Here is a 16,718-nt window from a genome sequence, read left to right as displayed (position 1 = left end):
ACTAGCAAGAGAACCAAGAGTGACTCCTAGGCAGGTGGACAAATGGGTGTGACATCCTAAAGAGATCTATTTGAAAGACAAAGCATTGATATTGGTTGTAACATGCATGGATGGGAGTGAGGTAACCAGGGGAACCACCAAGAGAAACAAAGCAGGGCTGGAGAGAAGCCAGCTTTTGAGGAATGAGGACAAGAGGAGGAACCTTCAGAGGAGACAATGAAATGCCAAAGAAAAGCATCTCATCATGGAGCAAGTGGCCATTGGTGTTGCATACCACCAACAAGTCAAGGAAGATAAGGACTGCAAAGTGCCTCCTGGCTTTGGCAATAAGGAGGTGGTGAGTCCTTAGTGAAAACAGCTTTAGGGAGGTGAGGAAGAGTGAACAGGAGGCGAGTGTGGACAAGCTTTCAAGAACTTTGCTTATATTGAGAAAGAGAGAGGATGGTGGCTACGTGGAATGTGGTATTAAAAGCTGTTTTGTGGAAGGCTGAGACACGAACAAGTTAAGAGTCAAGAGGGAAAGGCGTATGATCTAGGAGAAGGGCAGTCCTCTGATCTGGCTGGGTCCCTGAGCAGAAGAAAGGGCTGGGCTGGAGCAGAGCCCAGGGACACCCCCTCTTTCCTAGGAGGATGTAGTGGATGCAGATGCCAGTGCGTTCATGGGTCTAGTGGCCTGATAGCTTCTAGGCATTTGTGTTCCTGTGTTCAAATGGTGCCAGTGGACAGGACAAGTATCTTCTAGCTTTTCCTCAGTGTAGAAGGAAGGTAGTAAGACAGGGAGAAGGGAGAAGGGAGAAGGGAGAAGGGAGAAGGGAGAAGGGAGAAGGGAGAAGGGAGAAGGGAGAAGGGAGAAGGGAGAAGGGAGAAGGGAGAAGGGAGAAGGGAGAAGGGAGAAGGGAGAAGGGAGAAGGGAGAAGGGAGAAGGGAGAAGGGAGAAGGGAGAGAGAGACAAAAACTTGTTTTTCCCTTCAGTTTGGATTTTTATCTACTGGGCAAAGAAACTCAGGTCTAGTGTCAGGGATTCCCCCTCCTCCCGTGACACATGCATTGGTTGTGCAAAGTCCACAGCCCTGTTCACGATACCACAACCACTAGCTCTCTTTTGTACAGAACACTGTTAAGAGGCACCTGCTAAAGGTTCAGTCCTTCCCAAAGAAGAGTCGAGTGACAGACTGTGTGTGGATAGTTTTAAGAGAGGATGAAGAGTTAGACGAACACCCGGGAATAAGGAGAAAGGTACGTATTCCAAGAAAGACTGTATTAATCTCGTCTGAGTTCTGAGCTCAGCAGTTAAAAAAGGAAAGGAAGGAATGAATGTGGTTCTCATAATTAAGAGTAAAGCGATGTTAGCTTCAGAGCTTGTCTGGGAGAAGTGCTGTGTGAAGGATGAGGGAGCAGAGGAAGAACAGTAGAATGAGAAGGAGAAGAAAGAGCGTGGTAGAAGACCAGAGAGTAAGACACACACAGAATTATCGGGGGAGACCAGGTCAAAAGTATCCCACTTGGCCAGATTCTGCATCAGTCCATTGATTTTCTTACTTGTATTTATTTGAAGTACATTCTATTTGCACTGCAAGCCCTTTTGGCAAGATTTTGAAATCCCTTCCCTCAAGGAGGAATTTCGCTGGATGCAATTTCACAGTAAACAGATCTTGTGGAATTTTAAACATACGACCTTGTCAATAGGGGCTAAAGGCCTAAGGACCAAAGCAGTTTTCTGCACAGTTCTTCCCTCTGTGTGAGCAGCTTCTGATGCAGGCAACTAGCATGCAGGGTCACCTGGGGGCCAGAGAGGGGCAGAGGGGAGCTGGGCTGCACCTCTGGGTGGAGACTCTTGCTAGGTGGAGAAAGAGAAGAAGAGAAAGTATGTGCAGAGAAGCTGTTAAATGCTCTAAAAATTAATTTTTGGTTTAGGAATCACCTTTAAACTATTTGTACACAAAGTATCCCAATAGGCTTGGTATATAGTTATTAAGTATTGATAACTAAGTCAAACCTCAAAAAAGACAGCATGGGAGCACCTGGGTGGCTCAGTCAGTTAAGCGTCCAAATTTAGCTCAGGTCATGATCTCATGGTCCGTGGGTTCAAGCTCTGCTTGAAGCTCTGTGCTGACAGCCTAGAGCCTACTTCGGATTCTGTATCTCCCTCTCTCTCTGCCCCTCCCCCGCTCATGCTCTGTCTCTCAAAAAGAAATAAATGTAAAAAAAAAAAAAAAAATTACAAAGGACAGCATGAAAAGTTATTCCACTGCCAAGTGTGAGGCCTTCCCCAGGACAATTCCAGTTGCAGGTTTCAGGTGGGGCTGGTGCACGGAGGTGTGGTGACCCTTCAGCCATCACTCCCTGCTCTGCGTCTGAGGCCTTTTGGGACACCAGTGAGAACACGACAGAAAATGCACAAGCAGACAGGCACTCCACCCGGAGCGGCCATGCCACCCAGGATCACTGTTAGTTAACGCCAAACAGACTTTTCCTCTGCTTCTGGGAGCCGAGTCTGCCTACGATGAGACACCCAGTCCAGCCTGGCATCACCATCACCGGCATCCACAGTTAACCTTTGGAGGACCTGGCACTAAGGGACGTGGACCTCTTGACTGAAATCACTCAAAATAGGATTATGTCCTACGGACAATGAGACAAGCAGACAGAACATTCTCAGAGCATGGAGGCTATCTCCACAAAGCACAGAAAAATTTAGGTCCAGACCAAGAAGCAGGTAATAACATCGGAAGCATGTGCTAGTTCCACAACATTGTCATTTGGGTAACAACTGAAGAAAGCTGCAGAGAAACACGTAACCGAGTTGGAGTGGCTGCAGAGCATGTTATAGAAAGGCTGCACGGAAAGCGTGAAGTCACCACATTCAGCTTGCCCGGCCACGGCTAACACTACTGATTTCGATGCAGGTGACAGAGCTGGGGGTGTAACGGTAGCTCCTGTGGTGTAGGAATGGCGAGTCAAGGCCAAGACACAAACTGTATTAAGGATTCCATAATGAATCAGTTTACGTAGCAGTCTGTGACCTCATAATGCGAGTGAGATTCTCCATACTCCTGTCAAACACTTCCCAAAAGCTAGATTTGCATGACCTCTGAAGGCATAATAACTTTACTTGCAGCATGAGGGACAGACAGAATCTGGCACTGTGGGTCTCAGGCATTTGACAAACTCGTGACCTTCCTTCTCACCCATCATTTTGAGGGGCAATGGGAGAATACAATCTCCTAAGAGAGCCACATTCAACGTTGGTTCAGAGATGAGGAAACTGTCCACCAGCAGCAACCAGATTTTCTCAGTATCCCACTCCCCGCTGAAAGCCAGTCGTCGCTTACGCTCTGAAATATGTCTGGCAGCTCACCTGTTCCAACATGTCCTTGGGCAGATCTTCCTGCTCGTCCATTGTTAGAATTGCCCGTTTGATTTCATCATTGGACAATTTCAACCTGGAGAAAGAGTATTTTATTTTTTTGTTACACATATTGGCACGGGTATTAAAATTTAATGCAAGATCATTCATTTTGCTACTCCAGCTGCTGACTTTCAAGAACCGTTCTTCTCAAAATCTCTTAGTGAAAGCTTATTTCCTGACAATATTGCACCTAAAAATAGTATTTTGAAACTGCTTTAACATTCTTTCAGGACTTTGTAATGCTCTGCTGACAAAGAGAACAGAGCTGTTATGTTCTATTGTTTAGTTTCCTTATGTAAGGGATCGGAGGATGAGAAATAGGGAAAACACCTAGATCCAAATTATCTCTTTAATATACAGCATCCATGAATTCTAGACAGAAGAGGAAAACTGAATTCTTGACTATTCATCAGGAATGTTCAAAGTCTGCTTTCAGATTAAAAATGGATTTAAAAAAGGTTGGAATCTGTTACTGTCAAAAAGTTGAATAGCTAATACATGGAATAGAATGTGTAAGGCACTTCATGGTTGAGGAGTTTTCACATATAATATTTCATTGGAGGTTTAAAATAACTATGATTTTTTTTTTTTTTTTTTTTTTTAATGGAGGGACAAACTGAGGCTCGGAATGGCTGATTTGCCCAAGGTCAAACATATGGAAAGTGGCAGTACCTAACACAAACTTGAAACTCCTGATTCCCAATCCCAAATTCCTTTTAAAATCTATTTATCTAGTTAATATCTAATAGGGAAGAATTTAAGCAAAACCACAAATATGTTTTCTGTTCACCATAAATTTATATGATTAACTAATTTTAGGACTTATGGCTTGATTATGTCAGGACAACAAGTGTTGACTATGAAGAAAGTCATGAAGTTAAAATGTACTTGTAAAAATGTGTTTTTATTAGACACAATAGTCTAAACTCGGGGGGGGGGGAATCTTAATCAGATTATTAGCTAGAAAAATAGAGTCATTCTTTTGTTCTATTTGTAAGCATTAGACCCAGACTTACTTAAAAATATCTTACTTCTTTAAGCTACTATTAAAGTGGCATATTAACGTTATTTGTCTGTTCCTCTAGTCTATGATCTTCAAGAAAAATCACATTTTGGCCTGGAGATGAAGACATAAACACACAAATACAGAGCAAGACATGAAGCCTTCACACGGAATATTTGAAGGCGGGAGCTTTGGCATCAGACTGGGCCTCAGTCCTGTGTGACGCTTCCTGGCCAGTGTGACCTCGGGTCGAGTTCTCCTTAAGCCTTAGTTTTCTCAGGGTGCCTGGGTGGCTCAGTTGGTTAAGTGTCCTACTCTTGGTTTTGGCTCAGGTCATGATCTCACTGTTCGTGGGTTCGAGCCCTGCATCGGGCTCTGCACTGACAGTGCAGAGCCTGCTTGGGATTCTCTCTCTTTGCCCCTCCACTACTCATGCCCTTTCTCTCTCTTTCTCTCTCTCTCTCTCAAAATAAATAAATAATTAAATAACTCAGAAAAAAAAAAGCCTTAAGTTTTCTCATCTATGGAGTGAAATAATGCATGTAAAGCACTACGCACTGCCTGTCCATAGATAAAGCTCATAAACTAGGTGTCTCACTTTCCAACAGACTTTTCTACACTGGGGACAAAAAAGCAGCAGTACTTCTGTAACCTAAACATTCTCACATAGCACTTAGTAGGGTTATTACGAACACTTCCCCAAGCACTCCCACGGCCATTATTTCACTGGCGTTTCCTCTCTGTACACAACATCCATTAGGCCCAGAAATGTTAAACAAGAATTAGAAGATAGGGTTCTTATTTTAAAGGTGGCTGTAACATTTGGGAGAATCAAATGGTAAGTGAAACACTCAAGACACATGGGTATGAAAGCACACATGGCTACTGCCGCTCTCACAGATAAACGAGGGGGCAGCATGAGTGTGGGGAAGGGGGCGGGACACAAAGGCCACAGAAGGAGGAAAGAACCCTGGGGGTAGAGCTGGACAACACACACCCCACTTTGGACAACTCGGCTTGTCCTTTTCTCTAGATTTTGAATTTTTTTTTTTTTTAACATTTATTTATTTTTGAGACAGAGAGAGACAGAGCATGAACGGGGGAGGGGCAGAGAGAGAGGGAGACACAGAATTGGAAGCAGGCTCCAGGCTGTGGGCCATCAGCCCAGAGCCTGACGCGGGGCTCGAACTCACGGACCGCAAGATCATGACCTGAGCTGAAGTCGGACGCTCAACCGACTGAGCCACCCAGGCACCCCTAGATTTTGACATGATCTCATTAAAACCATCTATCCTGCTATTTATGCTGAATATTGTTTCGTGTGCCGATAAGTAGGAAAGGGAAGGAACAAATTTGTCAATCCTATTGTACTAGTACTGTGTTTTTTTGTTTTGTTTTGTTTTGTTTTGTTTTGAGGGGGGGAGGGGCAGAGAAAGAGGGATAGAGGATCGAAGAAGGCTCTCTGCTGGTAGCACCCAATGTGGGGCTGAAACTCACAAACTATGAGATAATGACCTGAGCTGAAGTCAGAAGCTTAAACGACTGAGCCACTCAGGTGCCCCAGTAGTACCATTCTCTTTCATCTCATGTTTTCAAATCCAAATATACCATGTAGGCAACAGGAGAAAATTGCCCATGTTCTAAAATGAGATCCATTCTATCGCCTAGTCTGAGGTAGGGTGCCATCATAATTCCCTAGACCTGGGCAGACTTCTTTAGATTGTTTTAGTCATTCTTGGGACAATCATTGCCCCACAAACATTTTCACCAGGACATCGTGATGGAAAACCCTCAAACTTTAACTGGAACAATCTAGCTAAGTTGGCATGGGTAAAACACATGATAAGGTAAAAACCATAATGCTGGCATCACTGTACAGGCTCTGGGTAGCCCTCAGTTCCAGAACACTAAAGGCTCATGAGTCAGTTAAGAGCGAACACCACAGTCCAGCCATGCAAGGCCAAGGAAGAGGAATGCTAAGGAAGGTTGAAACTGCCACTAATGAAAACCAACCGGCCGTGGAAACATCTATAGGCATCATGAGAAAAGCTCCACTTATAAGAAAAAAATAAATTAGTTCTGTGTCCTTTTCACACTGAGCTGAAGAAACTACTTTATGGTGTGGTTCTGCTGAGTCCTTCTGTTTTACATTTAAAAGAAAAGGAGTTGAAAATCAGAGTGAGAACAATACTTGAAGTATCAGATTTGCATTTCATTAGCTCCCCATATGGAGTGCAGAGCTCCTTGCTTTTGAAATTGTATATATTTATGCTTCTCAACCCCCAGAGGCTGTCTGGACTAAACACTAGCTCTAATTCATAACAATTTTGGTTTCTCTTTATGTGTCCCACAAAGAGACTCGAGACTTTAATGGATAGTACTTAAGAAAATCTACCTGTCAACATACTGCCTTGCACGTGGCCTGTTGGAGCAGACAAAGAAACTGTACCCTTGGGGAAAGGGGAGAAGGGTACTCCGCCCTCTGGGATGGCTCTGTAGGTTGCCCGAGTTCTTAGTATCATCTGTCATCCACAGAATGAGTCGCTAATCTCTGTAATTTAAGGACCCTACCAATCCTAACGTTTTAATTGCTTTTAAAGCTTGGCAGTGTTCTGGTGTGCTGGAGGGTGGCAACGTTTGAGACATCCACTTCAACTTTCTTTACAAGGCAGGAAACAAATCGGCCATTTTAAAACAGTATTTAAGTCTACCTTGCTACACTCAAGTATTTCAAAAATTTGCCAAGAGAATTGGAACATCCAGGCGTAATTAAAATAAGTTAGGGATGGATGGCGAGATCAGCCTTAGCTCTGCTTCAGTGGATTTAAGCCAAATCCCCCTACTTTAAAGTAGCTTTTTGTGCTTTACTGCACCCCGGGCTGCCATGTTAAGTGAGCATCTGGAAAAAAAAGAATGGCAGAACACTCCATAAAAGTGTATTTTAGGTGGGTTCATTTGGCAATATAAACCAGCTTCCAAGTTTCTTTCTTTATTTCGGAAGGGAGAAGTCTGTTTCAGGGAATAAAGCAGGGCGAATTTTAAATTGCCACATGTCACCTATAGATACCCAGTAGGTTGTTGCTCACCCTGCCCAGGCCTGAAGTGAGCGTTCTTAGTTTAAGGAATGTCCTGTCCATTCCTCCACTCTCTTCTCCAGTCTGGGAAGGCAGGGTCCCTCGTGGCTGGGAACTTCTGCTTCAAAATCACACTTTCCAGGCAGCCTCCCCTCCGGGAGTTGCAAGTGACCCTGGCCACTGAGGCTGCAAGCCCGGTGTGAAGGGCCCTCACTTCCCTTCCCTGTTCAGCCTGTGGGGCAGGGAGGGCCTTCCTCCCGACTGACTTCTCCACTCCAGGCAGGGCTGTGGCAGGTGCCTGACCAAAGGGTCCACTAACTTCTGCGGTGTGGGAGTAAGGAAGAGCGTTTAAGGATAACCAAGCGCTGCGGACATATGTGCTTATGAAACATCCCCCACAGAATACGTCACAGGCTTATCTCATGGTGGAATCTGGTGTGATGACTGTGTTGCTGGGGATTAAACTTCTTGTCAGCAAGGTAAGAAATGGAGAGGGTCACCAGTCTTGGGGAACGAAATCAGCAGAAAAGGAGAAAGTAAGTGTGGAAAGGCAGGAAATCTTGACATCAACTTGGAAACATTCCTGTTCATCGTCCACGTGCACAAAACCGTCTCCAAGTACTGCTGAGGGCGGTCTCTCTCAGTTCTCTCGCGGGGTCGCACCTGGCCATAAGGGAGAACCTATCTAGTGGCGACTGTGGCCTCCAGGTCGCCACCCTTTCCAACCTGTCCTGCAAACTGCAGAGGGCAAACTTCAAACCTTCTTAAAACAAAGTGTCGTCCTGAACAATTTGCACCAATTCCCGATCCCACAGGCACGTTAACAGGCCACTAAACGAGCAACTACTCCATGCAGGTTCTCTGCTGCTACTGCACATGCGCTGGGTCTAACTCTCACACATCGAGAGGGCCTACTGCAAGGCCACTATTTCACGATCTCCATTTTGTAGACCAGGAGGGTGCAGCTGGAGCTTGGGCTGACTGGTACCCTTAACGAAGGCACGCGGCATGGTTCACAGGCTCTCTTGCCCAGTCCCATTTGTTATGACTGATGACTGCTACAATTGCAGGGCTCTCTGTATTAGTTGTGCATCGACCCCCTGCACCTCCCCCACCCCTCCACCCCGGGTGCCTTGGCTTCTGCTGTACACCTCCTTGGAACTGCCTCTCGACCCCATGCCATGTAATTGCTATCACCCTTTGGGACCCACTTTCTCTTCTGAGCCCCGTCGGTGTCCTCACTCGGCTCAGCTCCTGGCTCCTTCTGGTTGGATCAGTCCGGGCCTGAGCTGTTCACAAGTCATCTTGCTGGTGTTGTTTTTCTTCTCCAAATAGCCACGAGCTTTCAAAGGCAGCAGTGCTACCTAAAATCGTGGTGCGTTCTATGGCACCCCACGTAGTGCCAGGCAAGTCAGTGCTCCAAAGTGGTAACTCTAAGATCTCTTCCTTCCTTTCCGCCCCTAGCTCCTTTCACGTGTGGTAAGGCGTTGCCAGAGAAAACGGGAGAATGAAAACAAGGTGAACTACTGACTGGTTAAACAGCTAGGGGGGCGCCTGGGTGGCTCAGTCAGTTAAGCGGCTGACTTCGGCTCAGGTCATGATCTCACGGTCCGTGAGTTCGAGCCCCGCGTTGGGTTCTGTGCTGACAGCTCAGAGCCTGGAGCCTGTTTCGGATTCTGTGTCTCCCTCTCTCTGACCCTCCCCCATTCATGCTCTGTCTCTCTCTGTCTCAAAAATAAATGTTAAAAAAAAAAAAAAATTAAAAAAACAAAACAAAAAAAACAGCTAGATACAACCCAAATTAGAACTCAATCTGCTTTATTTCTGTTACCTTTGCCACACAGCACATTACAGGTCGGTCCTCTGCTTTCCTAGCAAGAGTAAAACTATCGATCACGGAAAAGAAAAGCATGTGGGGCTGAATCCTCTGTGGGAAAGGACGTTTTAGAACCTGATCCATAACGTCTAATTACCATAAGGTCAACTGGGACTCAAAATTACCTTGTTACGTATAATATGCTTTTTAATTATGCTCGTTATAATGACACTTATTCATTAAATTGGATTTTAATAGATAATTTAACAGATACAAGGCAATTTCTTAAAATTATCTTCCAGAGAGAGTTTAGATACGCTCAAGTTCTAAGTCACCTTAGGCTCTGACACTTTTAAGGTAACAAGGGAATTATATACCACAAATACGAAATAATTCCTTCAATAATGGGATGGGAAGTTTGCCAGAAAGAACTGGAACCTAATCTATAGCTAGTGTTAGTGTTATGACCCTCGCTGACATCTCGTACTGAGAATAATCTGTCTGTGAGGAACTAGGTCACAGATTTTGCTCCTACGAGCACTTAAATACTATAGGAATTCAGTGATAGCTCCCTTTGTCAAGCTGTTTAAAAAGTGTTCCTCCAGACTGCAAAAGCACAAGATATAGGCAGAAATTCCAGGCTTTAGGAAAAAAAAAACAAACAAAAAAACCTTTCCCCAAATTTTCATTTAACTTCACTATTAAGAATGTTATTTGTAAAAAGAAGTTGTAACAAAACAGATTATAGATACTGTAGAAGAAAAATAAGTAGACCTTCAGATTATTTCGTTGGTATCTTCATCAGCATGTGTTCAGGGAGAAAAAGGGGGGCTAAGTACAGGGCCTGGACATTTACATAGCTTCCAGCCAGAGGCAGAAATGAAATGCTAACAGGAGGGTTCATGTTACCTTACTAGTTATATTAAAATTCAGGGATCTCACTAAGCTTCAGTTTCTCTTTTACCAAAAGAAACATTTGCTCCCTAAAGTAATATATATCTGGCTAATAATCAAGCTCCGTGCTGTAAACCAAGCAGCAGCACTTTGTGTTAAAAGAAATTCACTGTAAGATCATCTGAAAAATAAAGACTGCTACTCTCCCTCCCTGCGCTCCCTGAAAGAGCAGCCACCTCACGCCAGCTTTAACACATACACGACATTCTTTCCAGAACGTGACCAATGGGACTTATACTTAATGCCCCCCAACCCAGGATTCTTTAGATCTTCGTTCACCTCAAAAGCATTAGGTATCTTTGCGTGACATAAAAGTTCCTTTTAGAGAAAAGAAGAAATTAGATACAGAAAAGCTACTTGAAATGCCCGGGATGACAGACACAGTGCCTGAAGCTATAAGCAGATTTCAGCCTCCCAAATTTCCTTTCTTCTTTTCAAGTTCCAAGGCCGTGATGGTTCACTAATTATGAGAAAGATTTCTGAACAGGGCTGAAATGGGTAAATTAGCATTTCACTGGGGCTTGAGATTTACATATCTGTTTAGTCATAAAAATGTCTCAAAAAGAGCATGAAATCACATAAACTCTAAGTATAAAAAGGTGACTTCGAAAAGCAAAATAAGACAAAGAGCTTTCATGGTTGCTGCTGATTCTGTGGCAATGTTACTTAATCAAAATACCTCTTAAAAACTGAAAACAAACTGAGGGTTGATGGGGTGTGGGAGGGAGGGGAGGGTAGGTGATGGGCATTGAAGAGGGCATCTTTTGGGGTGAGCACTGGGTGTTGTATGGAAACTAATTTGACAATAAAATTCATATAATAAAAATAAATAAATAAATAAATAAATAAATAAATAAATAAATAAATAACAAAAAAAACCCCACAAAATACCTCTAAAGCCAGGAAATATACATAAAGGTAAAATCCATTTTACAGGCTCTCTGGGAAAACAAAACAAAAGAAAACATTGACTTGGGACGTTCCACTCTTTAACTTTAGAAGTCTGTGGAAATTAAACTAAGAAAGTAGGCATCCAGCTCTGATACATTCTGCTCAGGGAAAGTAAGCGCCACGAATTCTCCTCACCTCAGACGGAAGAGAATCCAAAGAACTGAATCTCGGCAGAGTCCGATTATAAGAATAGGCACAAACACATGGTTTGGAGCCACCAGAGAGAAAAGTTGGTCCTACCAAAAATGTTTATTCAACTTCAACAATACCTCGACAGAAGGATGTTGCAATTCTGAGCTCTCCGACCATCAATCACCGAAAGTTCTTTGACTTTAAGTTTGGAACTCAGAGTGTCATCAATGGCATCTGCTTCTTTCTATAAAGAGCATGAAAGAAATCCATCAAAGTCAAACAGGGACATTCTGACTTCAGACACACACTTTTCCTTTATATTTTCTGTTTACACACACACACACACACACACACACACACACACACACACACACACACGCAAAGCTGAGATGGTGAGGGAGGGAGTGTAAGGAGGTGGCAGAATTGAAACGAAGGGCTAAAATCTAGTTGACAAAGGGAAATAATAAGAAACGCTGACCACCCACATTTGAAAAAGCATTTTTGGAAGAACAAAGTGCATCTAAGTTGAAGATGCTAAGCGTGCATAAATTATCAGTGAGTGGTGCCCTCCTTTTGTCCCCCAAATCCCTATGGATAGCAGACAGAAGAACTGTCACTATGAATCAAGCTCGGCTGAGGCTTGCCATTGCTAGTCTGGCCATTTGCAGGGCCCATTCACTCCGGAGCCATTTGCATCGTGAGCACTCAAAAAGCCAAACAATAAATCCTCCCAAACATCCTCATGTGCAACAGAAAGGTCCCAAGCCCAGATGGTACCTTTCATTACCCTGGAGCCTGATGGATAACAGAGAGGGGGCAATTCAAGGCATTAGTTCAATTACTTGAATTAACAACAAAACACTACTTCCATACTCTGCCGCTGTACAAAAAGCTGTAAGCAATGATGGCCAGTCATAATTTATGGTGGAAGAGGCACAAAAAAATTCTATATAAAATACGGTTTGAGTAAACTGGGCACCAAGGTGAAAACACAGACTAACTTCATAAACAGCAAGTTTGATTTTATTCGAGGTCAGGATCAATTTTAAACACGGATCATGGCATTTTAAATATGTAAGGAAAGCAAAGAGCTCTGGAACTTAACAGTTTGGGAAAAAACAAAGACAATATGGAGTTTATAGTAAGAGGCACTGGGTGATCAAACTTCAACGGTCTCCTGTCATACTGAGATTTCAAGCACACCGCTAATTATCAGTTAAGAGTTGAAACCCAGTGTGGAATTACCTAAGCATTGCATTACACTATCTGGGGGGGAAAAAAAAAAAAAAAAAAAAAAAAAAAAAAGGATGGCCAAGACATTCTGAGCTTACAGTGAGCCAAGAAGTTATACTAAGCAAGGTTTGGGTAGTTGCTCACTTACCTGCTTGGAGTTACTGTTCACAAAGAAATCCTACAGCCATGGCAGAGGCATGGAAAAGGCAAATCAGATACATGCAGTTCAGAAATCACAGCAACAAACGGGAGAAAGTCAAAGCAGTCAAGGAACTCAGTGACACAGGGTAAGAGAGGATTTATGCCCCAAGGATGAGCAATGAGAGTTGATGAAGACGGGAGCCTGGCTGAAGATACAATGAGGGCACGGTACAAAGCATTCTGGGTAGAGGACATGTGTTGTGCACCATTTCCAATGGCGGCAAATCAAACTTGGAGAAGAAAGGACTGAGAACACCCCAGAAAGACCCAAGTTGGGAAAGGAACACACTCTCTTTGAAAGAGGAATGGGCTCCATTTATTCAACATGACAATTTTCACTTGAAGCAGAAAAATATCCATCAATTCCATCAACTTGAGGAAACTACTCCTATGGTTATGTCCTACCAGCAAAATATGCTTTTTTGGGGGGATGGGAGCAGGAATAATCTGTCTTCTTATGTCATAAGGAAGGATTAAGAAAAGACAAAAGACAAGTTCAGCAACATAGGTCAGTAATATTAACCCTCAGTATCCCTCAAGAGTCCAAACAATGCCTGGCAGTGCTATGGATAGGTATGAGAAAAAAGACCGAACATGCAATTAAGAGACAATAAGTGATTCATGTTTGTGTGCCGCCATTGGTGGCCCTGTCCCAGCTGCCTCAGGGAAGTTCAAGGATACAAGGCCTGCGGCCTCCTCCTGAAATACTCCAGACAAGATCTGGAGTGAAGAAGAGAAAGAGGAAGAAGTAACTGACATGTTAAGAGAAAGTTACAGCCTTCTTTACATGGTTTTGCCATGCTGGAATGAAGAAAGCTTCAGGGTGCAAAACACACCCCAGCTCTCAGGCCAACCGCTTCATGACCAGCAGTTGCTCAGCAGATTCCTTAAGGCCTCATTGGCCCTGGCAGCACTGCCAAGGCCAATTTTACACAGATGAGCTGTTTCACATCATTCTTCCAGTGGGAAACAAAATGTGTCCTCCTTTTGCTCCTCCCACACAAGGAGGGATTGCTTTTCTAGAACGGCATTTAAAAATAAGTTGACAACCACAAGAAACCTTTCTTCTACTCTGACGTCACAGTTTTCTTTTGTCCCAGTTGCAACAGCCAGGTTTTCTACTCTCAAACTCCTTAGGACACTTTCCCTGTAAAAGTAGCCTCTCCTTGCAAGGGCAGAAAGAACGATGGCAAAGTGAACTCCGTGAGGTCATCTTATCCTACTTTTCTCTCTTACTGAGGCAAGTTGCTAGTTGAATTTAGATCCAGCTATTACTGTCTGGCCTTCAAAGAAGAAACTTCTACAAAGCTCTCTGGCAACTTATTCTCCGTAAGTTTGCACTGTCAGAAAATTAAGACTTCTGACCTTGACTATAGTGGGCTATGGAATCAGGCAACTATCATTAATTAGGTGTGAGGCTTGTAGCTCGGCCTTACTATCTGCAAAATGGAATTAACAACTGGATTATTACTGTGACGACTAAACATGGTAATTCATGTAAAAAAGCAATGTGCACGGTACCTCGTACATATTTATGAGCTCAATACTTGGAAGGTATCATACAACTATCTTTCAAGCTGATGATCAAGTCCATTTTTTTTCTCCTATTGCTCTCTTTTTAATTGAGTTGAAGAACAGCTGGTCAAGATCTCCCATTTGTTGCCAGCAGCAGAAGTGAGCGACCGTTAATAGCCAAGTAATGCATCTTATCTGTGCAGAGGTGATGATGAGGAATGCCATGGGAGAGTGTGGTTTACTGTTAGCCTTAAGGTTTCCCTTCTTTAACAGTCCTTTAACCACATTTAAAATAAAATCACAAAGCTTATTAGATGGGCATGTTAAAAATAATGATGCTTCCAGGCCTCTTTCAAATAAGTTAACATTCTTTTTGAAACTTTAAATGATTCACTAATTGGCTTGGGCCAAACACCATAGGATCACCTAACAGGAGGTCTGATTTTTCCAGATGATTTTTGGTGTAGGGCTTTGGAAAATAAAAGTTGGGACTCGAATTTTCAGGAACCAATGCTGATAGCTTCCTAGGGATAAGGTTCCTCAATGACATAATGATTCGACAGTTTATAGGTAATAATAATCCTTACCTGGATATTTCTTAATTTTTTCGAGGTTACAATCCCTTTGCAAATCTGACAAAAGGTAGGGATCCCTCTCCAGAAAAATGCATACTATTCATATAAATGCATAATATTAAAATATATTTTTAAAATTTTATTTATTTTTGAGACAGAGAGAGAGCATGAACAGGGGAGAAGCAGAGAGTGGGGGGGAGACACAGAATCTGAAGCAGGCTCCAGGCTCTGAGCTGTCAGCACAGAGCCCGATGCAGGGCTCAAACCCACAAACAGTGAGATCATGACCTGAGCCACCTGGGCGACTGAGCCACCCAGGCACCCCTAAATGCATAATATTTATATAAAACCCTGCCTTTAATTAACTCTTACCATGGAGTCAATTAATAGAACCTCTACCTTATACTTTGGTCTAAGAAAAACCATCATTCATAATTTTCTCTTCGGCCTTCACATGCCATGGTGAAGGGCCAAGATTATTGAAATAAATACCCTAAATTATAATTTTTCAATGTAAAAACTAGATCTCCAGAATACTGAAAATGTGAAAAGAATAACAAAAAATTCTTTGACCATTTATTTAAGAAAAAAAAAAATCAGAAGATAACACAGAATGTTCCAAATGGGAGCCCAAGAATGACTTCTATATTATGTTATTAACAGGAAGAGGTCAGATTCTGGAGTTTGGCGTTGAGTTAGCCTTTGTTCCCTACATCAGAGCAGAGAGGCTTTCAAATGTTCTACCATATGCTGATAAAAGGACCTGTAAAGAAGGGGTGCCCTCAGGCAAAGAACTGGGAGAAGGGATGGAGATACGAGCTGTAAATTTACTGCTACAAAGATATGACTCCCTTTAGGTAAATGTAAAATTCATCTTCCTATATCCAACTGCATGGACGGGGAGAGTGAATTTATAACATCTCAAGGTGAAAATTTCCCACAAAACCAAAATGAATATTAAGTGTATCTCAAGTAATACTACTATGCAATGCATGTGATGTATTAGAACAAGTCCTTTGTGGTTGGCCTGAAAATCATGCATAATGTAGTTTCAATGAGGAAAAGAGGTTCTGAGATTCAAGAAATTGACTTTCAAATGAACTTTTGGAATGTAAGCAGGGGAGTAACTGCACGCTATTAAATTCCACTTCATGTGGCACATAAGCTTACATAATCAGGTCCGCACACCTTTGATAGCCACACTGGAAAAGAAAAATCCTGAATAGAAATGGTCTTGTTCTTAAAACTGGAGTTACAGAAAATCCTTTACAAAGCCTGACCTTCATAGTGAATGAAACTGTGGTGTAAGAACAAAGTGAAACTGAGAATGTATGCCACTTGTGACCTGGCTGTGCCACCTGTTCAGACACTGAATATATGCTAAGCCATGTTTCTATTACCTATGAGATAGGAATAATACCTCATAGAGCTGGTGTGAGGATGAAATAAAAATAAGTGTAAGAGTGTCTTGAGAACTAAATTTTACAACTGATGAGATTGAGACTGGGTATACTGTTCTCAGCACCAAAAAGGTAATGGATACTTAATATTGATTATCATTTTTTAGTCTATACAGATTGTCTTCGTCTTTGCTTTTACACTGTAAGTTGCATCAAAAGCCTGTGCAACCATTCAATACATTTGCATCCTTTGAAGCACTTCACATACAAAAACAGATGGTATAAATATCTGTTTTGATTTTTATGATAAAAATATTTCTCAAATCAAGTGGGCATACCTTTCATATGTGTGCATATTTATATAAAATCTCTCCTAAATATCATTAATCAGTGTTCATTTAAAGGTACTAATCTTATACCTGAGGTTGTGTTCAAAATCCTACTCTGTATAGTGT

General features: G+C 42.6%; 1 protein-coding gene across 4 annotated transcripts in view; it reads right to left on the bottom strand.

Moving 5' to 3' along the window:
- The window catches only part of DAAM1 (dishevelled associated activator of morphogenesis 1), a 176,013-nt gene that overhangs the window by 22,303 nt on the left and 136,992 nt on the right, over positions 1-16,718 (bottom strand). For 3 of the 4 annotated variants that reach the window (XR_002080635.2, XM_019451663.2, XM_019451664.2), the window contains 3 exons: positions 12,721-12,750; positions 11,477-11,583; positions 3,359-3,443 (listed from right to left, as the gene is read on the bottom strand). Coding sequence is in view for 3 of the 4 variants with exons in the window: in XM_019451663.2 (XP_019307208.1) it covers positions 3,359-3,443; positions 11,477-11,583; positions 12,721-12,750 (222 nt within the window). In the remaining variant the exon portion in view is untranslated. The remainder of the gene's footprint in view (positions 1-3,358; positions 3,444-11,476; positions 11,584-12,720; positions 12,751-16,718) is intronic. The other variant, XM_019451666.2, reaches the window with a different exon arrangement.

The sequence above is a fragment of the Panthera pardus genome, unplaced genomic scaffold, assembly GCF_024362965.1.
Source record: "Panthera pardus isolate Hobbes unplaced genomic scaffold, ASM2436296v1 HiC_scaffold_24, whole genome shotgun sequence".
Classification (NCBI taxonomy): Eukaryota; Metazoa; Chordata; class Mammalia; order Carnivora; family Felidae; genus Panthera; species Panthera pardus.
The sequence above is the reverse complement of the archived record's forward strand: the minus strand, read 5'-3'. Positions and strand labels throughout refer to the sequence as shown.